The sequence below is a fragment of the Canis lupus genome, chromosome X (assembly GCF_048164855.1).
Source record: "Canis lupus baileyi chromosome X, mCanLup2.hap1, whole genome shotgun sequence".
Lineage (NCBI taxonomy): Eukaryota > Metazoa > Chordata > Mammalia > Carnivora > Canidae > Canis > Canis lupus.
Genome location: NC_132876.1, coordinates 86,238,141 through 86,264,781, shown reverse-complemented (window position 1 = coordinate 86,264,781; position 26,641 = coordinate 86,238,141). Strand labels below are relative to the sequence as shown.

Below are 26,641 nucleotides of genomic sequence, written 5' to 3'. Positions count from 1 at the left end.
TTACTATTTGATTTATATATATATATTTTAAAGTAATTATAATTATTCATAGTCTACTAAAGATACTACCATTTTTATTTTTAAGAAATTGTAAGCTTGTGAACATGCTAACCAATGAGGAGGAAAAATGGGATAGATAGAAATATGAAAAGTTCACTTAACTCTACATAAATCATCAGTAAGTTGACCAGTTTAACTGAGAGCCACCTACATGTGCACTACCGTTTTGTCCTTTCTATCTTGCAAAAAAATCCCGCCCTTTAGAGGCTCTCTCATAGTAGAAAGTGAGCCATTGGGGGCATGTGGGTGGCTCAGTTGGTTAAGTGTCTGCCTTCAGCTCACTATATAATCCCAGGTCCTGGGATGGAGTCTGCTCAGCGGGGAGCCTGCTTCTCCCTTTGCCTCTCCCCCTCGCTCATGCACGCGCTCTCTCTCTCAAACAAACAAACAAACAAACATAAATCTTTTAAAAAAGAGGGGATCCCTGGGTGGCTCAATGGTTTAGCCCCTGCCTTCGGCCCAGGGCATGATCCTGGGGTCCTGGGATCGAGTCCCGCATCAGGCTCCCTGCGTGGAGCCTGCTGCTTCTTCTCTCTGTGTGTCTCTTTCTCTCTCTCTGTGTCTCTCATGAGTAAATAAATAAAATCTTAAAAAAAAAAAAAAAAAAAAAAAAAAGAAAGTGAACCATGGATTGACACTTTGGAGAAGTAACAGAGACTCAGTATTTCTCTTCTTTGTCCTGGTGGTAAAACTTTTGTTTTACCTAAAAAATACTTGAATAAAAATCTAATCTAGTCTAATCTAAAGGTAAGCAGTACAGAGAGATGATTATATAATGAGCTTGAGCATTGGAGAAAACAAATTTTTTATTCATTTGAAATGTTTTTCCTGTAAGAAATGAGTTAAATAACTAAGTCAGTCCCTCAAGTTGTGTCCCTTTTATAGTACCAAGCTGCTGATGCAGACTATTACTCACTTAGGGAGAAAAAGCAACCACAGACACCACCCACTCCCCCAATACCAAAGGCAAAACTCATAGCAAAGAAAAATTGTCTCCTTATAAACAAGAACGTTTAAACCTTCTGATGATAGTAAACATCTGAATGTGGAACAGATAAATATAGTATGCTTGTTTTCTACAAATGTGTTTAGTGGGCAGAACAACAACTGGCAGGTTTCAGGGCTGGAGTGAAGGATTGTTGCTGTTTAACGTTGATGTTTTATAATGCCACTTTTGTATTAGGTTAAATGAACACTTTCCTAGTGAAAATGCAATTTGTATTTGAGACAGGTGTAATACATGGGGTTTGAAGTTAAGTTTATTTCTCAGCTCATCTCTATTTACTGCGTCATTATCATTAACATATTATGTGTATACCCCTGAGCTTTGGTCTTCTAATCTGAAAAACGAGATAAAGGGGTTTGGGGATTGATTTGTGAAACTAGTTAGTACTTAGCAAAATACCTTCATGATAATAGGTATTAATAATTATTTAACAATCTATTAGGTATTTCAGTTTAGACTGATAACTCATCTAAAGGAAACTGTTTTACAAAAAAATATGCAGAAATTCTGTATAATATAATTTTTTAATGCTGCATGTTGGAGAGCATATAGATAGTGTATATATATATATATACACACACACCTATACATATGTATATATATGTATGCACACACATTATATATATGGTAGCCTTTAAAACCTTATTAACCTAAGAACTTAGCTATATTTTCCATTTATAAAATGTCTCTAAGGGTAATGAGTCTAGGGATATTTATTTTGGAGCTTTTCTTTTCTTTCTTTTCTTTTGGAGATAAAGTGGGGGGCATGTGGCAAACTAGCTGGCAGGAGTAATCTAATAAGATGGGAACGGAGAACAGGAACTATTAAGGATTTAAGTCCTTGAAAAGAGGTGCTCTGAGACCCATTTACTGTCCTGTAGATGAACTGGTCATTGATAGCTAGGCAGTAGATCAATTATTTGTAATAGGAAGAAGAGCAAGGTGAGAAGGACGTATATGTGTGAGAATGGATGTATATACATATATACATACATATATATGCACATACACATACATGTTTAAACATATATATATATATATGTTTATTAGTATATTTTAGTATTTCAAGCTGATGGCTTTTGTTTCCTTGATTTTTTTTTTTTTATTCCTCCTTGAGTCTTTATTGACCATGTTTCCAAGTTATAAAAAAAATTCCTTTTTACATACTAATTAAGTCATCACCACCACTAGTTTATGGAGACATTTGTTACCTTAGGCTGCTTTCGCCTTCTCTTTTTGGAACCCGGTGCAAGATGAACCTCTAGCCCTAGCCAAATAGACATTTAATTTTGTAGAACAGATTATAAACTGTAATTTTTTAGGGAGTAAACATAAAACCACTCAATGAACATGTGAGTAAATTGCTCAGGTATATATATATATGTATGTATGTATGTGGGGGACTTATTGGCTCTGTTATTCTGAAGACAGTTCTTAAATTACAGTCCTGAGTCCTCTTTTTTGTGTGAAATATTCTGAGATTGGGGTTTCTTGTGAAAAACTGCTGCTACTTTCACAGCAGGAAATGGTAGAATCTCTTTTGTGTACATTTTGGACTGTATTTTTTTGTCCTTATTTGTTATTCTGCTCTTATCTTGCTTCCTGCCTTACAGGAATTCCTAAAAATTTCTGGTCTGCAGATGGTATACTTTGATTATCATTACAGTTATGGATTTATTCATTTAAAAATATTTTCTGTCCTGTCAGGTGAATTTGAAGCAGAAGGAAAAAAAGATTTTCCAAAAACAGTTTTCTTAAGCCTTTCTGGTTTGTAATATGTTTGAAGAGTTTTATAAACTTTTCTATCACTTGATTTGGTCATTTGACTTCTAGGAATTTATCCTTAACAAGTAATTGGTTAGAGGATTGTAGGAAAATGAAGCCTCAGTGCACTTGGCCTATTTGTAGGTTGGATTCCTCTGGAGGGATCATGATTCAGCATACAGGATATATAGTAAGAAATGCCTTTAGGATCAGCACCTATAGAAGGTAGGGGACAAAAGATTGGATTGGAGAAGAGGGAGGATTAGACAGAGGTGAGAAATTAAGCTGTGACAGTGTTGGCCAACTCCATGGGGAGCCTTGGAGCTAGAATGGTCCTTCATAGCTATCCCAAGTTGGGCCAAGATGACCAGGCCTTTATACTCCACCCTTTTGATGCTGGATATGGGCCAGCCTGTAAGGGAGTGTGGCCTTGGGCAAGGTGGCTCTGCACCTGAGGCAGCTCACTACCAGAGGCTGTCTGCCTGCAGTACTGGAATATTGGAAAATATTGAAGTGAGATTTGAATAGTTTTTCACAGTGTCTGCCATACCTCCTTGCCATTCCTAACCCCAAAGCTAACCCATTAACCTTTGCTGAACCAAACAGCTGATGGAGCTGTTAGATTGCCTTAAGCCATAGATGGAGATAGGGTGATGATTTCTCTTCTTTGGGTTGGAAAACAGTGAGACACAGAACCCTGTACTCTGAAGGACAAGCATATATATTCTTGCAAATATATGTGATGGACCTTAGGAGCAATATAAAAGAAATTATATCTAAGTATCTGTAAATGTGTGTGGCAAATTATAGGTAACTATAATCACTAAGTTAGTTACTTAGAAAATTTAGTAGCAAATTACCTCAGAGTACACATCAAAATTATAAAAAGATAGAAATTATAAGGTGTAAGAGACTTGGAAGATAGTAAGAGTTCCTAAAGCAAAATAGTTGAAGGAGATTCAGTAATTACTCATTCTTGATATTAACTTGGAAACCCTGAAAATCAAAAGTAGTTTATGTTTGTGGGGAGCTAGAAGTTTTCTCTGAAATTCCTGCCAGTAATCGATTTCTCTCCCTTTCCTCCATCCTTTAAGTAATTTGTCATTTTGTTGCATTGTCTGTCACTTTTGGACAAAGTTAATTTTGGTCGTAGTTACTCAGGGGTTACAGCTGGCTAGCAACTCACAGCAAGAGTTGCTAATGTGAAGAAGTCTTCAGTCAGTTGGTGAGCTATCTGTCTTCTCTTTGTCTCTCGTGGGTGCAATGACATTACTCCATCCTAAGATGTATTAATGTATGAGAACATAGAATGCATCTTTTCCAGTAATAGATCTTAAGTTTGGCTTCTTCAAAAATTATCCCCCCCTTATTTATTTATTTCGATCCTTGCATGGTTCTGCTCTTTATTGTTGTAGCTATTAGAACTGAAGATTGTGATTTTTTTTTTTAACTTTAAAGATTTGAGAGAGCCAGCGAGCATGCAGGCATGCATGCGTGTGTATGCGTGGGGGGAAGGGCAGAGGGAGAGGGACAATGAGAATCTCAAGCAGACTGCCCACTGAGTGTGGAGCCCTATGTGACCCTGGGCTGGATCCCATGATTCATGAGATCATGACCTGAGCAGAAATCACAAGTCAGGCACTTAACTGACCAAGCCACCTGGGCGCCCCTAAAGGTTGTGATTCTTTTAAGAGTGTACTCTTTGTTTAAAACTCCTTTCAGAAAGAGAGTCATTGGGAAGTTTGCATAACATATATTTTTGCTATACAATGCAAATTTGTGTTGAGATAATAAAATAAAATGAAATAAAAATCCAAAATACTGACCTATACATCCATATAATATTGATAGAATGAATATTACAAATCAGTCTGAAAACCTGTTACATTCAAGGTGATTATTAAATGCATTGGCATTGCATTCACAATCAATGCCCCCTATTTCTTCGTATAATTTCATTTGAATGTATTCAGTGGTTTTCAAACTGCTTGATATATAAAGTCACCAGTACCTCCACTCCTTCCATTGCAATTTGAGAATCACTTTTGTTCAGTTCACTCATGGCCTAGAATTAGAAAATTGAGAAGCATCCAAGAAAGCAATATAGTGACCATAGTCCAGGTTGTCAGAAGCCTATATCTAGGCAATAAGCACAAGTTCTAGTAGCTTCTAGAATCACAGAGCTGGAGCAGAGCACGTTGAAGGAACACAAAGAGGACGTGTACTTTGTCTCTTGTGGTAAGCCAAAAGTGAGATACTAAAGACCTTGAGGACTAGGTTTTTTTTTTAAGATTTTATTTATTTATTTTAGAGAGCAAGAGTAAGAGTGAGTAGGGAGAGGAGCAAGGGGAGAGGGAGAGACTCTCCAGCCGACTCTGTGCTGAGCATGAAGCCTTATGTGGGGGATTGATCCCATGACCCTGAGATCCTGACCTGAAACCAAGAGTCAGATGCTTAACTGACTGCGCCCCCCCCCCCCCCACATGCCCTGGGTATATTAATTTAGTAATGACTAAGAAGTAGTAGTAAAGCTGAGATTTCAGTATGTGCATTAATTTGGCTTGAAGGCCTCAGTGAAGGTGCAGTAAAAGGATTATTTGTTTCTTTGCTTTTCCAAGTTTGCTTAAATCCTGTAGTATTAAATCTTTGCAAATGTGTGGAAGAGAGGGGACATGGGAAGAGAGATGGATGTGATTCACAGTGTTTCTCAAATGTTAGCATGTATATATGTTAATGCTACATAAAAGAGAAAAGATGTGTTTTAGGTGATCAAGATTTGAGAAGGCAGCAAGGTGCTAGTGAGCTGAGTACATCATTCATTTATATAAAATGAAAGTTAATATAAGTTCTCTGAGATATCATTTATCCCTGGATATAAATATAACTTTTTAGTCTAGCCTCAGAGAACAGAATAAAATAAAGAAATCTGTTGACTTAATTACTTTAGTCAACCACAGCCTCTTCTGGCCTAAAGATGGCAGTCAGTGCAACTGACATATTCAAAGAATATCAAAGAAGGACATGCTTTTCTTTCTTTCCTTTTCCTTCCATACCCATAGACTCCTCCACTAGCAGCTAACCTGCAGTGTTACACATTGGGCTAGGGATGAAAAGAGAAATGCTGAGTTTTGCCTGCAGTTAGTACCTAGTCTAATATCAAGAGTATAGACTGAATTGTAAATCCTTTCCTTCCTTGCATTTCCATCACATCTAACTCTGAAGAAGGCTCCCTTATTTCTGACAAGTCTATCACCTTTAATCTACATCGTTATTTTTTTTCATCCTATGCTGCATATATGGACTTGTCATCAGGCACACCTTCTTTCTCTTGTTTTGACAATCTTAACTCAAAGCCATACTTCCAAGCATGCTGGTACCTGATACCTATATATCGTTCTTAACTGTCTTTACTCCCTCACTGTATTTCTCTAGAAAGAAACCGCTCTTTATTTAATTCTAAACAATTATAATACGGCTGTGGACTTCTCTTTCTATTCTTCAGTTACACCTTACTCTTTGACTGAAAAACTCTTTAGGCTGCTTGTGACCTATAAGGAATTAACTTGAATTAAATGCCTTGATGTCTCTTCATCATCAGGGAAATGTAAATCAGAACTACAATGAAATATCACCTCACACCGTCAGAATGTCCAAAATCAAACAACACAAAAAATAATGTGTTGGTGAGGATGGTGGAGAAAAAGGAATCCTCGTACATTGTTGGTGGGACTGCAGACTGGTGCAGTGACCCCAGAAAACAGTATGGAGGTTCCTTAAGAAGTTAGAAATAGTGGTGCTTGGGTGGCTCAATAGGTTAAACATCTGCCTTCAGCTCAGGTCATAATCCCGGGGTCCTGGAATCAAGCCCCACATTGGGCTCCCTGCTCAGCGGGGAGCCTGTATCTCCTTCTCCCTCTGCCTGCTTCTCTGTCTACTTGTGCTCTCTGTCAAATAAAAAAAAAAAAAAAAAAAAAAAAAAAAAGAACTACTCTATCATCCAGCAATTGCACACTGGGTATTTACTCCCAAAATACAAAAACACTAATTCAGAGGAATACGTGCATCCCCATGTTTATTGCAACATTATGTACAATAGCTAAACTATGGAAGCAGCCTGAGTGTTCATCAATAGATGAATGGATAAATGTGTGATATGTATATACAATAGACTATTATCCATCCATGAAAAACAATGAAATCCTGTCATTTGCAACAACATGGTTAGAACTAAGGAGTATAATGCTGAGCAAAATAAGTCAGTGAGAGAAAGACAAATACCATATGATTTCGCTCCTGTATGGAATTTAAGAAACAAACGAGCACAGGGAACAAAAAAGAGAGAGGCTAACGAAGAAACAGACTCTTCAACTATAGAGAACAAACTGATGGTTACCAGAGGGGAGGTGGGTGGGGAGGGAGAGATAGGTGAAATAGGTGATGGGGATTAAAGAGTACACTTATCATGATAGAAAAAAAAATAAAAGAAAATGAAAAAAAAATGACTTAATGTCCCAGTCTCTTATGAAGTGGTGAGAATGCAGATTTACCTAAAACTGCTGCTTTTCCTACTATATCCTGTTACCTTCCTGGGGGCCCTCTTTTGATAATGTTAACCATCTCCCAGGTTATCATAAGTACACTTATTTTAACATTTGTATGAATAATATGTTCACTGTTTAAAGAAAAATATTAGAAGATATATAACCATAAAAGGTAAACAGCCTGAGAGCAGGAGCCATGTGTTTGTTCACATCTCTATTTCATTGTATCTAGCTTGGTGCTAGCCGCTCAATACTTAAGAAACATTATATAAATGCATTAATGACCCAGTGGTATTTTACCATCAAGAGCCACTTGTTTTTAAAGATTTTTGATGCAAATCTTTAGAGACTTTTCTATTACAATAAATTTTCAACATTTGAAATTGAATTAAACTCTGTAACTTTCTTTAACCTAGTGTATCATGTTAATTTCTCCATCTGAGAAACTCACTTTGTAAATTTCAATTTCCTGTGTAGTATCTATTTTATAGGTAGAAGAATTCTTTATTGGATGTGTAGACTATTTCTATCTTTTTTTGGTACTGACATAATCACTATATTGTCTATCCTTGTAGTTAAAGCTTTGCACACATCCATATTTATGTTTTTAGAAGGAATATCTTAATGTGGTAGGCTTACTGAGCAAAAAGTACCTATATACACACACCGTTGATCCATGAACAGCATGGGTTCGAACTGCAAAGGTCCACTTATATGTGGAATTCTTTCAGTAAACACACTATAGTACTGTAAATGTATTTTCTCCTAAGATTTTATTTTCTCTAGCTTACTTTATAAGAATACAGTATATAATACATGTAATATACAAAATATATGTTAATCAACTGTTTTTGTTATGGTAAGGTTTTAGGTCAACAGTAAGCTATTAGGGAAGTTTTTGGGGAGTTTAAAGTTATGTGTGAATTTTCCACTGTGTTGTGCAAAGGTTAACTATATTAAAACTTTTGACAGTGCTAAATTATGCTACAAAAGTTACTAATTTATAGCACTAGTAGAGTGATAAAACTGCCTATTTCCTTAAATTTTGGGGATTTTTGAATATTCTATCATTACTGAATATTACCATTGTTATTTAATTTTATGATTTTCACATATGAAAAATTGTAGAGCATGAATATGAAGTTAAAGGACAAATGACTATGTGTAGTGCCCTCTCGCATCTGTATAGGTGATTCTTTTATCCTTGATAATTTCCTTGTTTGTTTCCTCTTCTGTTTTCCTGAGGTAAAGGGCAAAATAAAGGAGATTGTGTGAGAAAGATTACAGAACACTTAAGTTGTTATAATAGTTAAATTTAACTTGCTTTTCATTGTTATCTTTTGCATTTTTTTAGACCCACCTTTCCTGTTAGTACTTTGCCAGTTTAATAATCTTTTAAATTATATTTTTATTTTTTTAGTCTAAAAAGCCTAAATGGGCTTATTTAAAAATAAAATAAAACTCAAAATTATGAAAAAAATAATTTGAAGTCTGTTCATAAATGCAGTTGGTTCCCATGATTAAAAAGATCTGAACTTTGGAAATTGGTTTGTGGAGAGTAGATATTAATATGTTTGGGCACACCATTCTTTAAGTGGCAAAAGAAAATACAGTCTTGCCTGAAGTAATGTTAAAAAGATTTCCTTGTGGGATGAAGAACCAATAGAGAACTCAGGGATCACAACGTGAAGACCAGTAAGATATATGCTACAGGCATTGTGAAAAAGGTTTTAAGCATTATGAGGATATCCAAACAAATGATTTCCCTTATTCTCCGTTAAGGACTTTAGAAAAGTCTTGTTACAGTGGATTAGGAATTCTTTTTCATGGATATGTAACTGACTTAGAGGTTCAAAATGATGACTTTGCTTTGGTTAAAAGGATTTCACTAAAGAGACTCTGGTATTTAGAGTTGTAACGATTTATTTGGATTAGGAATCATAAAATATGTTGAGATCTTTTCTTAAAATAGGATGCTAGGCCTAATGGGGTAAAGTAGAATTGGAAAGGTAACAAATGCTCATGGAAGGAATGTCTCATTTACAAATCTGTGCTTGCACTTTGGAGCATTTAGTTTTTTGACTTTGATTTTGAAGGTTCATACTTATTTCTTGGTTCACCATACAGTAGTACGATGCCATTTCTCCCAGGTGATAGTCATATAGGCTTCTTGTACCTCCTGTTTCACTTACTTTGGAGGATGTCATACGATCTCTTTAAGGGCTCCTCCCAATTCTAAAATGGGAATTTTATGAAGTCATGTAATATATATCATTAGGTTATTGGAAACATGCCTTCCAAGGTTGTTGGAATTCTAGGACATCATTAAAAGGGCAGTCCAGATTTAATATGGTGAATGCACAAAATTGTTAGGGACCCAGACTTGTGTTGGTTAGGATGTTTTTAGGCACAAAAGCAAAGACCTGATTCTAGCTTACCTAATAAGCAGATTAATTGCCTCCCATAACTGGAAGTTCATAGGGGAGTTGTGTACTAGGCCTAGTTTGAGGTCTAAAAGTATCCAACTACTTCCATTTGTTTCCTCTGCTATCTTCTACAGACTTCATATTAAGAGTAGTTCCCTTTGTGGTGGTATTTAGTGATATACAGGTTTCCTTGTTCACATCCAGCAGTATAGGGAGAATATCCTTTTTTTTTTTTTTAAGATTTTATTTATTTATTCATGAGAGAGAGAGAGACAGAGACACAGACACAGACACAGACACAGGCAGAGGGAGAAGCAGGCTCCACGCCAGTAGCCCGATGTGGGACTAGATCCTGGGACTCCAGGATCATACCCTGGGCCGAAGGCAGGCACTAAACCGCTGAGCCACCCAGGGATCCCCCAGGGAGAATACTTTTCCCATGACTGTCATTTATAAATGGGTGATGAATTCTGGATACAAACTTTGTTTGACTATTCTCTTCCAGCTAGAATAAGTTGGATTGCTTTTCATCTTAGAAGACCGTTAATCAGTGATCTTTATGAGCTAGCAACAATCATATGTGAAGAACTAGAAAATGCAGGATGGTTTGCAATCAACTTTTTAAATCAAAACTGGACATATTTCTAAATGCCCTTCCTAGGATAGGTTGGTTGGCATCATCTTTATGCCAAAAAAGAGGAATGTTATTTAAATAATTTACTTGTTTAGATATGTGTTGATGTTTTTGAGTAATGCTTCTCCAATTTGATTATGTTTAGAAAGTTCTCTGTATTGTAATTATATATATTTTGGCTGTTTACTGATAAACACTATGAAAGCATTACACATGCAGTTCTAGAGAATAGTCATTTGCATTTCCCCCCTATTTTTATCAATATAAAATTTTATTACACTTGTTAAATCTTTATTTGAAAAATCAGTCTTTTTTTTAAATTGAGGTATACTTGATGTTTAATGTTAGTATCAGATGTTGTATAATGTAATGATTCAATATATATATTGCACAATGAGCACAGTAAGTCTAGTTATCATCCATCACCGTACATAGGTAAAAAATTTTTTCTCGTGATGAGAACTTTTAAGATTCACTCGCTTAGCAATTTTCAAATATGCAATATAGTATTAACTGTAGTCATCATGCTGTACATTACATCTCCATGACTTTTTTTATTGCTCACCAGATTTTTAAAAGGACTCTTTTTTCCTACCAATTCTAATGTGTGTATATACTTTTTAGTTTACTTTTTTTTTTTTTTTTTTAAACCTCCTCACTGAGGTTTTGGATTGACAGGAACTATAGTTTTTTCCTCAGCCTTTCATGCCTCGGATTTAGGGGTATGGGATGTCCTATTGGAATTGAGTTGGAGTAAGGTAATTGTGGGCTATATATTTTTTTGTTGTTGATTATATGAAGGGAAACATCACAAAAGAAATACTCCTTTTGCTTTGAGGTGGTTAATCTCTTGGTCATTCTTAGAAGTGAGAATCCCTTGTGGGAACAACCTATCACATTCTGAAGTAGCCTTGAAAAATCTTAATCCTTTTATCAGATTTGGTTTGTGTGGAAGACCATTGTTGATTCAAGAGATAGCCTAGATTCTGTTCAAGATTAGGTCTGAGATATGAACGGTTTACATCTTTGAACTCCTGTATATTTGACATTTGCTATTATGTCTGACTGTGAGGAGGGTGAGGCCCCAGTTTTCTAATTGTTTGGTCTTAAATATCACTCTGTTTTGGAAGGTGGTGGGTATGATGGGAAGCTTGTTATGATGTTTCTTAACACTTGTGTTATTGATTTTGAAATGGAACATAATTGTGACTCATACTTATTTTCCCTCTTTCAGCATTATCTGCATACCAGAGGTACTACAGTTTACAATCTGACTACTGGAAGGTTAGTGAACATTTGCATGTCTGTTGCCTATTTATTTTTTGGGTGGATTACTACTGGTTATGCTCAAAATAAATTGTGCCCTTTTTTCTTTGTTAATTACTTAAAAACACTACTTAAAGAAAAGCGATTGGAAAGGAAAATGTTCTTTTTATTATCCTGTATGAACCACCTTGTGTTTTATTAAAAGAGATAGATTACTCTGACACAGTTTATTGGCCAAAGATGATCCTAAGTTTAAGAATTTAAAAGCAAGTAAAACCAAAATGATTCTTTGTTTTTTTTTGTCTTAAGTTGGTACCAGGGAATAAAGGAAGGCTGAAGATGGGTGTATAAGATTGAAAAGGCAAGGAACAATGGGAAAATTTTAATAGAAATCTTTCTTAGTACAGTCTCTGTAATTGGAGCTCTGAGGACAGCTGAACCTAACCATTTTTAAAAAGATTTACCTAAATGAAGAACTGTACATAACAATAAGTCCTATATTTTCTTAGTTTAAGCAGTTCATAAAGTTACCTGGACAGGTTAATCTTCACATTGTGTTTATTTTAAGCGGTTTATTGTTTTGTTTTGTTTTGTTTTGTTTTTTAAAAGATTTTATTTGGGAGAAAGAGAAAGAGTATGCTAGTGTGCATGAGGCAGAGCATGAGCAGGGGGAGGGGGCAGAGGGGGAAGTAGACTCCTTGCTGAGCAGGGAGCTGGAAGCCTGGCTGGCAGCAAGGCTCAAAGCAGGGCTGGAGGTGGGGCACATGTGGGGCTCCATCCCAGGATCCTGCGGTCATGACCTGAAATGAAGGCAGGCCCATAACCGACTGAGCCACCCAGGCACCCCTTAAGTGTAAGTTTATTGATGAGTGGGGTTTCTTTATATAAATTGCCATTTCAGATTTTTAAGGTGTATTTTATTTTTCCATCACCTAGTTTATCTTTCTTTTTGATATGTAGAAGATTAAACAATATATTTTGGTAATTTAAAAATGTGTTGAAAATATCTTTTCCAGTCTGTGGTTTACCTTTTTTTTTTTTTTTTTTTTAAGATTTTATTTATTTATTCATGAGAGACACACACAGAGAGAGAGGCAGAGACACAGGCAGAGAGAGAAGCAGGCTCCATGCAAGGAGCCCGATGTGGGACTCGATCCTGGTTCTCCAGGATCACACCCTGGGCTGCAGGCGGCGCTAAACCGCTGTGCCACCGGGGCTGCCCTACCTTTATTTTTAAAAGCTTACTGAAGAATAATTTTTACATAGCATAAAATTCAACTGTTTTAACTATGCAGTTCAGTGACTTTTAGTAAATTTTCAGAGTTGTACAACCATAACCACAGTCTTATTCTAGGACATGTCCATCTCCCCATAATGAAACCTCATGCCCAACCTCTGGCAGGTATTGCTCTACTTTCTGTCTCTGTGTATTTGTATTTTCCTGGATATTTCATATACATGGAATCATATCATATGTGGGGTTTTTTTGTGTGTGTGTGACTGGTTGTTTTCACTTAGTATACATTTTCAAGGTTGATCCTTTGGCAGCATGTATTAATACTTTATTTCTTTTTATTATTTAATATTTCATTGTATGGATATACTATGTTTTATTCATTCATTAGTTGATGGGCATTTTAGTTGTCACTTTTTGGCCATTGCAAATAATGTCACCATGAACATTTGTGTCGTTAAAGCTTTGGGTGGGCATGTATTTTCATTTCTCTGGGGTAGATGGCCAGGAGTGGAATTGCTGAGTTGTAGTATAAATCTAAGTTTAACATTTTAAGAAGCTGTTTCCCCAATTGGCTATAATGTTTTTCATTTTCACCAGCAGTGTATGAGGGTTTCCATTTCTCCACATCTTGCCAGCACTTGTAATTGTTCAGTGTTTGAGGGTAGCCATCCTAGTGGGTATGATGAAGTAGCATCTTATTATGGATTTTATTTCCACTTACCTTTTTTAAAAATTTTTTTTAAAGATTTTATTTATTTATTCGAGAGAGAGAGAGAGAGAGAGAGACAGGCAGAGGGAGAAGCAGGCTCAATGCAGGGAGCCCGGTGTGGGACTCATCCAGGGTCTCCAGGATCCCGCCCTGGGCCAAAGGCCACGCTAAACTGCTGAGCCACCGGGGCTGTCCTATTTCCACTTTCCAAATGACTGATGATGTTTAAGATCTTTTTATGAACATATTAGCTATTTGTATATATTCTTTGGTGAAATGCCTGTGCGAACCCTGTGCCCATTTTACCTTTTTTTTTCTTTTTAAAGTAATACGTTGTCAGAGTTCTTTATATATTCTGAATATAGTCTCTTATCAGGTATGTAATTTGCAAAGATGTTTTCAAAGTCTGTGGCTTGTATTTTCAATTTCTCCGTATTATTTTTTGAAGTGCAGTAAACTTGAATTTTGATGCTTTTTTAATCAACTTTTTCTTTTATTGCTTGCGCTTTTTTAGTGTTGCACTTAAGAAATCTTTGCCTAACCGAAGGTTATGAAGATTTATTCCATAGTTTATTCAAACCAGTTGCTTCATTATTTGCCTTTATATATAGTACTGCAATAAATAGTAAAAGTATCTTTTCATATTTTTGTTAGTGATTCTTTGGTGTATTAAGTCCTTTATAAGGGTTAAGTGGTACAGCTCCTTTGGGAGTACTGATTGCCCCTTGGTCTTAACCAAGAAAGTTGACGTCAGCATGCTGTTTGTCAATCTGATAGGTGAGAAATGGGTGCTTATTGCTGTTTTAATTTGCATTTTCTTAGTTGTTAGTGAGGTTGAGTTTTTTGAAATTAAAGTTTAAAGACTATTTCTTTGAAGTATTTATTCATATCTCTTGCCCAATTTTCTATTATTGGGCCATTGTTTTATATAGCTATATTTTGTAGGAAATATCTATCCTTTATCTGTAATACAAGTTGCAGTTTGTCATTTGTTGTTTTGCTTTGCTTTTGTGTATTTCTTTTTGCCCATGCAGATGACTTTTATTTCTTCATAGTCAAATTTATCAGTCTTTTCCTATTTTGAGTTCTAGGACAGGTTTTTTTCTTTGTCCTAGGTGTTAGAAAAATTCAGCTTCATACTCTTTTAGTACTTGAATGGTTTTTATTTTTTAATTTAAATCTGATCCATTTGAGATTTAATTTATCCTTGATTTATAGTGTAAGGAACATCTAAGTTTATCTTTTTCCTAATGGCTAATTATCCTAACACAATGTATTGTTAAAATCTATCTTTCCCTCCACTAATTTGAGATGTTGCCTTAATTGTACGTTAAATTTTGTGCAATTTTGTCCGCTTACGGTTTTTCTGGTCTGTTTTGTTCATCTGTTTATGAACTGATTACCATACTCTTTTACTTAGATTTTATATTTTAATATATGGTAGCACTCTGGCATCCTTTCCCATTGTTCTTGTTTTTAGGATTTCCTTGACTGTCCTTACTTGGTGTTTTTTCCAAATAAACTATGTAACTAAATTGTTTAGCTCCACAAAAATGTGTGGTAAGTTTTTTCCACCAGCTTTTTTGAGGTATAATTTACATTATTTTAAGTGTATAAGCTTACTATGTTTGAGCAGTTTATATGAGGTTGTGTAACCATTACTACAATTAAGATACAGAATGTTTCCATCACTGAGTGTTCCCTTGTGCCCCTTTACAGTTGATGCCCATTCTTGCTTGACCCCCGGTTCCAGGCAGTTAGTTATTTGCTTTCTATCTCTCTAGTTTTGCCATTTCTAGAATGCCTCACAACTGGATCCAAGCAGCATGTATTCTTTTACTTTTGATGTCTTTCACTTAGTGTGCTATTTTTAGTCCATGTTGTTGTATCAGTATTGTGTGTGTGTGTTTTTTTTTTTTTTTTTAATCTTTAAGTAGTATTTCAGAGATTGATTCTGCCACAGTTACTACATCTGTCAGTTTGTGTTGTGTCCAGCTTCAGGTAAATATAAATGAATTTCTGTAAACATTTGTCTTCGTGTGGACATATGTTTTCATTTTTCTTGGTATATGTACGTAGGATTTGGAAATGCTGGGTCACATTGCACTTGTAGGTTTAACTGCTAAGCTGTTTTCCAAAGTGGCTGTACCATTTTACATTCCAACTTTTGCAACGTTTGATTTCCCGTTTTACATCTTGGCTAGTACCTGGTATTGTCAATCTCTTTTACTCTAGCCATTCTAGTAGGTGAGTAGTGGTTTTTCTCTTTGGCTTTATCTGCATTTTCCTAATGATAGTGATGTTGAGCCTCTTGTATGTGCTATTGGCCTTCCTATACTTTCTTTTGTTAATTTACCTGTTCACGTCTTTGCTCATTTTTAACTTCTTTTTTTTCTTAATTGAGTTGTATGGACTATTTACATATTCTGGAGGAAACCTCTGTCAGATACTTGTTTTGGAAATATTTTCTCACAGTCTCACAAAATGGCTTGCCTCTTTGTTTTCTTAATTGTGCCTTTTTTTTTTAATTTATTTTTTATTTGTGTTCAATTTACTAACATACAGAATAACACCCAGTGCCCGTCACCCATTCACTCCCACCCCCCGCCCTCCTCCCCTTCTACCACCCCTAGTTCGTTTCCCAGAGTTAGCAGTCTTTACGTTCTTGAAGAGCAAATCTGAAACTAGTCCCTGTATTCAAAATGCAAGGAGAGACCAGTGAAAGGGGCCGGCCTACTCCAGGTTAGTAGATGGCACTTTTAATAAGCAAAGGAAATTTATGTATGAGGTTTGTCTTGGGTTGCAGCAAGACGAATGGATCTCTGCACCCACCTGCCAAATCTTAAAATTTTGTTTATAAAGAGACCTTAACTGGGCTTGGTCACATATACTGTGCAAGTATTCTTTTCAGTGGCATTTCTCAATAATTTTCAGATTTACTGTTTTCTATTATAACTCTATTTTCCTTGTAATAATTGTAGAATTGGTAATGAAGTATACCCTCTTTTGTTCCTAATATTTTTGTTCTTGATCAGCCTGGCTAGAGGTTTATCAATTTTATTGATCTTTGCAAAAATCTTTCTTCCGTAGATTTTTCTTTTTTCAGTATTGTTTTTCTGTTTTATATTTCATTGATTCCTGATGGTCTTTGTTATTCTGCTTACTTTGTGTTTAATTCTCTTTTATTAAGGTAGAAACTTAGGTGATTGGTTTTCCATCTTTTCCCCCTAATATAAATATTTAAAGGTATCTATTTTTGTTAGCATTGCTTTAGTTGTATCCCACAAACTTTATATTGTATTTTTGTTTTCACTTATTTGAAAATGTCTTGTACTTGCTCTTCTGACCCATGGGTTATTTGGATACATGTTGTCTAATTTCAGAATATTTGGGCTATTTTAGATCTCTCATTGCTAGTGATTTCTAATTCTATTTTATTTATACAATATACTTTGTATGATTTCATTCTGTTAAATATATCAAAACCTCTTTATTAGTTCAGCACTTGAAAACAGCCACAGGATTTGCATTTGTTTGTTGTAGTCTATAAACAACAGGTAAAGGTAGTTGATAGTGTTTTTCAAATTTCTGTCTTTGATTTTTGTCTGTCATTTGCTGAGAGTTCTCTCTTATGATTGTGGAATTGTCTTTTAATTTTGCCCTTTTTAAAAAAAAATACATTTTGAAGTTTTCTTACTAGTACATATACTAGTACATATATACTTACGGTTGTTATTTTTTACCTGATGAATTGACCCTTTTATTGTTATAAAATATTATTTTTTAGCTCTGGTAATTCCTTTGTCTTGACAGCAGTGTTTGATCTTAAAATAGCCATTCTGTCTTTCATAGGCTTGTTATTTATGTGATATATCCTTTTCCTCTTCTTTCCAACCTGTTGGTTTCTTTATATTTACAATTCTCTTTTTGTAGATAACTTATAAATGAGTCTTGCTTTTTTGTGCAGTCTGAAAATCCCTGTTTTTTACTTACACTGTTAAACTGTTCATGGTAATGCACTCATTTATATGATTGGGTTTGCATCTTTAATTTGATTTTTCCTTTTATGTTTGTCCTCTCAGTTTCTTGGTCTATGTTCCTCCTTAACCTACTTTTCCCTACCCCTTTTTGATATTTGAATCTGTTTTACAATTTCACTTTACTTTTCCTATTGTCCATTTCAGCTCTTTTCTTTCATCGTTTGTTCCTTGGTGGTTCTAGGAATTTCAGATACCTTAATTTTTTATAGTCAAGTCTCAGTTGATATTGTATCAATTCATATAAAATGTGGAAAAGTTGTGTTATTTAAGTCTACTTCTTACCCATCCATGTCCTTTATGTGATAGTTGTTGTGTCTTTAAATTTACATTATTAGCTCCACAAGATGATATTCTTTTGCTCTATACAGGTCCATATATTACAATGTAGTAGTGATTGTATTTACCTATGTGGTTACCATTTCTGATACTTTTCATTACTTTCTGTGAATCATTTCCATGTACTGTCTTTTTCTTTTAGGCTAAAGAACTTCCTTTAGCATTTCTTATAGTAGAGGTCTGGTGGAGATGAATTTCTTTTATCTGAAAATATTTTTTTTTACTTCATTTTTAAAGGGCATTTTTGCTGGTTATGAAATTATGGCTTGCCTTGCCTTTTTTTTTAAGTGAAATTCTGCCTCCTTCTGCCTTTCTTCCCTCTTTCTTATGAGAATTCAGCTCTTAATTGGACCACTGTCCCTGTACACAATTTGTTTGCTGCTTTCATGATTTGCTTGTTATCTTTGGCTTCCTCTAGTTTGATTGTGATATATCTCTGCATGATCACCTTCATATTTATCTTGTTGGAGCATTTTGAATTTGCATTAAGTAAGGGAAATTTTTGTTGTTATTTCTTCAAGTTATTTTTTGTTCATTCTCTTTCCTTTTCTTCTGGGGATCCAGTTCCATGTAGGTTAGATAATTTGTTTTTATATAAATGTCCCTGAGAGGCTCTTATTTTTTCTTTTTCTCTGTGCTCTTCACATGGATAATTTTTCTATTTTGAAGTTTATTCTTTTTTTCCTTTGTTGTTTTCTTTTTATTTATTAGTTCAATCCATTGAGCTTTATTTCAGATATTCTATTTTTCAGTTATAGATTTTCCATTAGGTTCTTTTTTTATTATTTCTCTTTCTTGAGACTTCCTTTTTAATTATGAGCATGTTTTGTTGATGATTGTTAGACTAGCAACTGTAAAATCCTTAGATTTAAAAAAAAAATTTTTTTTAAGATTTTATTTATTGAGAGTGTGTGTGCGCACAAGCAGGGGGAAAAGGGAGCTGCAGAGGCAGAGGGAGAAGCGGGCTCCCCACTGAGCAAGGAACCTGATGCAGGGCTTGATTCCAGGACCCCGGGATCCTGACCTGAGCAGAAGGCAGACACTTAACTGACTGAGCCACCCAAGTGCCCCTCGTCTGCCATTTTCTAGCATCTTTATCATTTTGGGTTTGGCTTCAGTTGATTTTCTTCTTTCTTGAGAATGTGTTCTGTTTTCCTAGATCTTTGTAAGTTGTGTAATTTTGTGTTGGGCATGGATATTATGAAAATTATGCTAACCCTTGGTTGTATTATTTTCTTCTACCGAGGTCCCTCTCCTCCCTTTCTCTTTTATCAGGCAGTTATCTTTATTGGACTAGAACTGCAAACTCACTTCCTTTGGGTGGCAACCTAAGTATCACTTTAGTTCTTTTGTCTTAGCTATTAAGTCTGTAACTTGCATACAGGAGTCAGTCAGACGTGGATAGACAGAATTTAGAATTCTGTAGCTCTTTCTTTTCTGGAAGTTCCCTTAATTTAGTGGGATGTGATTTCTCCTGGTTCCAGTCTTCAGGTTTTCTATATTAGAAAGACTGCCTTTTCTACTAGTGACTCACTCACATGTGCTATGCCTGGCACCAAGTTAATAGCTGGGAAAACGGAACTCAGCCCATACAGCTTTCCTCCTTTAAGCATGGCTTTTTATATGAGTTTCCTGTTGCTGTCTTAACAAATTACCACAAATTTAGTGGTTAAAAACACGAATTTAATTATCCTACAGTTTTGAAAGAGTCCCAATTGAGTCTTAGGGGAATTGGGTTGTCAGTAGGGCTAGTTCCTTCTGAAAGATCTATTGGAGAATCTGTTTGCCTTTTCCAGCTTCTGAAGTTTGCCCACATTGTTTTGGCTCATGGCCCTGTATCTTACTGCATTTTTTCCCCCATATTGCCTTCTTTGGCCTTTAGCTTTCTTGCCTCCTTCTTAAGGACTCTTGTCATTACATCTGGTCTAACCTGGATAATTCAGGATAATCTTCCCATCTAATGATCCTTCATTTAATCACAAATGAAAATTATCTTTTGCCATGTAAGGTAAATATTCTCAGTTTGGGGATTTAGGATATAAACATTTTGGGGGCCACTATTCAGACTACCATGTCTTTCCACCAGAATCTGCCTGTTTCTGTTTACTCTTCAGTGCCTTTCATTAGCTGCTGTATTTTATGTACTATAAATTCTGTACACCAGAGTTTATAGTTACTATCTCCAGGAAGGTCTTCTCCAGTATTATCTTACTTATTAGCCTTCATTGGAAGCAGTAGTGTGATAATGTATTGATACCATTTTTGCTTGCTTTTGAACTTAATAAAAATGTAATTCTGCAGCATATTTTTTAAGTGTATCTTCTTTCAGTCAGTACTGTATGTTACATTCATCCCTGTAGTTGTATATTGCAGTAGTTTGTTTTCATTGCTGTATAATATTTCAGTATATGAACATGCCACAATTTATTCATTTTATTGTTGAAGGGCATTTGGTTTTTAATGAATTTTGGCTGTTACTGATTATAACTTTGCAAGTTCTTGATGCCCTGATAGTTGTCTGATGCCTGAAAGCAGGTATTTATGTATGTATGTATATATGTATTTATTTACTTATGTTTTCTAGCTATAATAACTTGGATAGAAGAGGGAATTAGAATTTAAGTCCAAAACAGATAAGTCTACCATTGCCAGCAATGGAACTCCCCTCTAATCTTACCTATAACAAGGAAAACTTAGTATAAAATTTATTATTTAAAAACTTACTGTAGATATTTTTAATAATAAGAGAACATAATGGTGGAATGCCCAATACATGAAATACTAATTAGCCATCAGATTAATTTATCATTGGTAGTTTTATCAGAGTTCTTAACCAGCAATTTGAGATCCTCCCAAGTGTCAAAAGCTAACTCCCCAAATACCAAGAACACAAACCTGGGTTTATTGCTTACCATGTTAAAGGAGAATACCACCTCTACAAAGCTTTGTTGGTATCCTAGGGGAGAAGGTAAGACCAGAATTGATTGAAAATTCAGACTTTGTTTTAAGACAGATCTTTCAATTTGGGAGCTTGATTGGGAAGGAACCTCCACAAATCTAACAGTCCATAAATGGTGGTTATGGCAAGGCAAGGAATTTGAGTTAAGGGATTCAAAGAATCTTAGGCCTCAAACTATTATTGATGCTTTTCATTGAAAACTTGGTTACTATAATAATGGACAGACTATGTGCCTGGGCAGGAGACATGGATAAGTAAAGTAATGCTAATGAAAGCGGATGACTAGCAAAGTCATGTTAACATAGACTTTCAAATGTGGTTTAGGTTCTCGGGTCCAGGCTAAGTGTGGGGGTAGACATTTTGGTTCTCTCAGGATTCAAGAACTTGTACCAGACTTTGTCACTTAAAAACATGAATGCGACTTACTTTAATTTCTATTTTCTAATCATCAATAAGAAATACAACATTATTATTTGTGAGCCAATAGTATTTACCCAGTGGTGATCAGTATTCATGATAGTGATTTTTAGGTTTAATTTTTTATATTTATAGTTCTGCTAATTTTGTGTGATTTATACCCACAGGGTATATTGTAAATTGAGGAATATAAGTATATGATTTTTTTAAAATGTGACTGAGATAATTATCTCCTGAGTTTTAGTTGTGCATCTTTTCTCAAACCACATCTCTTCAAACCTGTCCTCTATAATTAGATCTTAAAAAAGTAAAGTGATTCATCATTCTACAGGGCTTCAGTTCTTGATCTGAAATTCTTGCATTCAGAATTGTATAGAGTTGAATGGCTTTTTTTTTCCTTTGGATTTCAGAAAGATGATAATGCATTACTGTATTACATAATATCACCTGTGACAATATATTTACATCTCTGCATTGATAGTATGATTGGTTATATTATTATTATTTTTAAAAGATTTTATTTATTTATTCATGAGAGACACACAGAGAAAGGCAGAGAGACATAGGCAGAGGGAGAAGCAGGCTCCCTGCAGGGAGCCTGATGAGGAACTCAATCCCAGGACCCCAGGATCACCACCTGAGCTGAAGGCAGACACTCAACCATTGAGCCACTTAGGCGTCCCATGATTGGTTATATTAAAGACTTCTGTCAGGGTTTTCCTCTCCAGAGAATTTTAGTGGCTGATATATGATAAACTTTAATTTTTGTCAGAGCCTTTTGGAATTCAGAATGGACAATTAGGTATCATTGATCTGTAATCCATGATTAAATCTTAATTTTTGTTTAACATTTCAAAACTCAGAGTTTATTATGTAATTAAAAATTTTATTTCTCGAGAGATACTTTCTCTTACCTAGTTCAGTACAAATGAGTCGTTTTGGAAGTAGTGAAAATTTGCCAGTTTCGTGACTATTCTGTCATGCTATTACATGTTGACTGTTAGTGATTATAATAAATATCTTTGTAATGCTAGATGATAATAAAACAAAAGCTTACTTACACAACTCTGTTTACCATGTAGACATGGCATAATTAAAAAAATGTGGGAGAGAAACTCTTCTGACTACTTAGGTTCATGGCTAGGGCCTGTGAATTACTTAAAACAGATTAACAGGAGGAAAAAAAATTGTTTACACATGCAATGCATATACCTGTGGGAGAACTCCGTGATGAGTAACCCCAAGGGTGGCTAGAATTTGGAGCTATATACCAACTTAGTAGGTGATGAGAGGGAGAAAAGGGCACTTACAGGAAAACAGTTTTTTTTTGGAAGATAAATGAGCCCTTAGAATAGATGGGAGATATGATAGTCTTGTGACAAAGTCAGAGTTGCTCTCTGGGAGGGAGTTTACTACGACACTTGGGTTCTTTTAGGAGGCTCTGCTTTTAATGTATGAGTGATTGGAGGAACTCAGATGCCTTCAGCTCAAAGTAATTCTTATGCCAAGTGGAATACTTTGGAGTACCATGTTCTGATCCCCTTCAACAATAGCAGCAAAACCTAAGGTCTTTTATGAATCAGGAAAATTTAGAAATTACTGTTATGGTTTATAACATGACGTAGAAAGGTAGTAGTAAAAATGTATGTATGCTGTTAATGCTGCTATGTACGGATGGGACACGGTAAGCCACATGTTAAAATGGAAAGTTCTGTTGCTTCCTGATGACTTCTCTTAAATGTACTTTATTAAACAATTCTGATATATTTTTAACTGTAAACTTAAAATACACAAAACTTACTCTCTCCCTTTCTTTTCCCACTTGAATTTAAGAAAAGAAAGAATAGCTTTTGAATTATGGTAGTATGCTTGTCTAAAAGAACCATTGATTAAAAGTTGCAGAAACTAGAGAACTAGTGGAATCTGTGCTCATCTTCAGACTTCTCAGTGACTTTTACTCTCTAGTTACGTCAGTCACTAATTGGATTTCACATTCATTGACAGGGGCTTTGTTGGCAATACAGGGATAAGTAAGATAGTTCCTGCTCTCAAGTTGCCCATATTCTTGTGAAGGGAGACACACATAAGCATGTTTTTGGTAAATGATATATTGGAGATGTGGAGGGCCATGAGGGAGGCAGAAGTGTGTGTCTTTGAGTAAAAGGTATGGGAAAATCTGGGGATTAGAAAGACTCCACAGAGAAGTTGCAATTTGAGGGAGGGATTAATGGGAGTTTTCCAGCTAGGACACCTGGAGAAGCTTTCCAAGAGGATAACTGAGCCAGCACATGAAAGGACACTAAGTGTTTAGGGAACTCTATCAAGTTTTTCGTCTAGAGCAGAAGTCCAAAAGCTTTCTTAAGAGAACAAAATAGTAAATGTATTAGGCTTTATTATTTTTAGCTCTTGGGCTTTAAAGAAAAAATTTGACTGGCTAGTTTGTGGACTCTTGTTTTAAGAGCCTGGGATTATTGGTGTAGGACTCAAAGTGGGAAAAGAAAGGCAAGGGCCAGATAGATGGTAAATGGTTTTACAACAGGTAGCACAGATCTGGAGGCTTAGATTTGTTTCACTACTTGTTCAGTACCTAGTCAGTTTGTCTGTCTGTCTGTCTGTCTTATTTACTTATTCATGAGAGACACAAAGAGAGAGGCAGAGACACAGGCAGAGGGAGAAGCAGGCTCCCTGCAGGGAGCCTGATGTGGGACTCGCTCCCAGGATCTTGGGATCTTGAACTGAGCCAAAGGCAGACGCTCAATCACTGAGCCACCCAGGTGCACCTTTAGTCAGTTTCTATATTGCTGGAAATCAAGAGTCCTAAAGTTAAATCAAGCACAATGACTTCCAGGGATTGATTGAAATTGCATTGGCTTTGTATCTGAAAACAAACAAACAACAAACTCTCATTGTAAAGAGACTACTATCTTTCTCCATAAAATTCTATAATTTTTCCATGAAGTTCTTGTGCATATTATAAAGTATATTTTACAGCTTTATTGCTATTATAAATGTCCTTTTAATTTTTTTTAAAGATCTCTGCTGATATATAGAACTGCAGTTGGCTTTTATATGTTAAATTTATCAAGCAGTTTCACTAACTTTTACTAATTTGTCTAATTTGACTACGTTACTTTGGATTTTCTATGTAGACTATCCTGCCTTTATAATTAATGGTAATTTTGTTTCTTCCAATTCTTTTGATCTTTTCGCCTGTTATTGTGCCAGGACAGGATTGATTGAAAGAGGTGACAGAGTACATTTGTTGTTTCACTTCTTTTGTATGCAGATGTTTATTCTGCATCCACTGAGATAGTTTTATATTTTTTTCTCTTTAAACCAGTCTTGTATTTTTGAGATAACTTCAAATTGGTAGTAAGTTTTTATCATTGTTAGGTATTTCTAGATTGGGATCACTAACATGTAATATCTTTACTTTTTTTTTTTTTTTTAAGATTCTTATTTGAGAGAGTGAGAAAGGGAGAGAGCAAGCTCAAGTAGGGGCGACGGGGGGTGGGGGGGGTGGAGAGGGTTGGGAGGCAGAGGGAGAGAATCACAACAGAATCCTGCTGAGCCCTAAGATCCTGACCTGAGCTGAAACTGAGAGTGGAGAGTCTAGAAGCTCAACTGACTGAGCCACCCAGATGCCCCAGTATCTTTACTTTTTTTTTTTTTTTTTTAAGATTTTATTTATTCATGAGAGACACACACAGAGGCAGAGACACAGGAAGGGGGAGAAACAAGCTCCATGCAGGGAGCCCGATGTGGGACTCAATCCCAGGACTCCAGGATCACACCCTGGACTGAAGGCATACGCTAAACCGCTGAGCCACCCGAGCTGCCCTATCTTTACATTTTTGTTCAAAATTGGAATTGGTCTATATTTTTGCTTTCTTGGGTTTTCTTTATATGATGCCTTGAAGGTGGTTCTGCATTCTGAGGAGCTGGTCAGCGGAAGAAGCAGTGGGCAACAGCCCTTTCCTTTAAGAGAATCCTGTGATCATACACATCCCTTCATACATACCTCACTGGCGGAAATGTAGTAATATGAATATTCGTAGCTGCAAAGGAGGCTGAGAAAGGTCTTTATTCTGTCTGATCATAAGAGAATAGAAAACAGTAAGAGAAGGTACATGTTGCAAAATAGACTGTACTCATGATACAAATTAACTCATGTTATTGGCTAAGGGAATTATAATTATGTTTGTTTGACCTGAAAGTCTTATTGTTTCACTTAAATTTTTGTCTAGATAATGGGAATATAATTACAACCTTCTTAGGAAAGAACAAAGCTCTCAGCTTGGCTGCTTGTAGTAGTAGCAGGAGTGCTGTAGTCTAGATTTTAAGAAAATTAAAAATGAGTACCTGCATCTTCTTCCTTAGAAAGGCTCATTCCCAGTCTTGCATATACACAGCTCTCAGCTATTTTTAGTACTTGCCAGTTCTGCTCTAATTAAAGGGTTGCCAGCATTCCAGCTTCATTTTGTTCATTTTTATAAGATTTTATTTATTTATTAGAGTGCATATGTGCAGGAGAGGAGGGGTAGAGGGAGAAGCAGACTCCCCACTGAGCAGGCAGCCTAATTCAGGTCTTGACCCCAGGATCATGACCTGAGCCAAAGGCAGACACTGAACTGACTGAGACACCCAGGCGCCCCTGTTTTGTTCCTATTTAATACCAACTTATGGCAACCTATGACCATGCTGAGCCTTCTCACTTGAATGGTTCAGCCTATCTCCAGATACCAGTTACTATTGTTGAAATCTGGTTATAGTGTTGTATAGGTGTTGTTGTTGTTGTTTTTAAAGACTTACTTACTTTTAGAGAGAATGAGTACAGAAGTAAGGGGCAGAGGGAGCAGGAGAGAAAATCCTAAGCAGACTCCATCCTGGGTATGGAGCTGGAATTGGGGCTCAATCCCAGGATCCTGAGATTAGGACCTGAGCCAAAACCAAGAGTTGGACACTTTACCGTCTCTGCCAGCAAGCTCAAATGTTGCATAGGTTTTGAGTAGTCTCGTCCATAACTCACTTTTATTTATAAGTCCTCTTATTTTGAATGTGCAAGGTTTTCTTATAGCATGTGAGTGTTATCAAGAATTTTATTTTATTTTATTTTATTTTATTTTATTTTTTTAAAGATTTTATTTATTTATTCATAGGCATAGAGAGAGGGGCAGAGACACAGACAGAGGGAGAAGCAGGCTCTATGCAGGGAGCCTGATGTGGGACTCGATCCTGGGTCTCCA

At 35.8% G+C, this 26,641-nt stretch overlaps 1 protein-coding gene across 10 annotated transcripts in view; it reads left to right on the top strand.

Annotated features, from left to right (window-relative positions):
• KDM6A (lysine demethylase 6A) overlaps positions 1–26,641 on the top strand; it is a 213,688-nt gene that overhangs the window by 65,661 nt on the left and 121,386 nt on the right. For all 10 annotated transcript variants that reach the window (XR_012026460.1, XM_072816714.1, XM_072816709.1 and 7 more), the window contains one exon: positions 11,666–11,715. Coding sequence is in view for 8 of the 10 variants with exons in the window: in XM_072816714.1 (XP_072672815.1) it covers positions 11,666–11,715 (50 nt within the window). In the remaining 2 variants the exon portion in view is untranslated. The remainder of the gene's footprint in view (positions 1–11,665; positions 11,716–26,641) is intronic.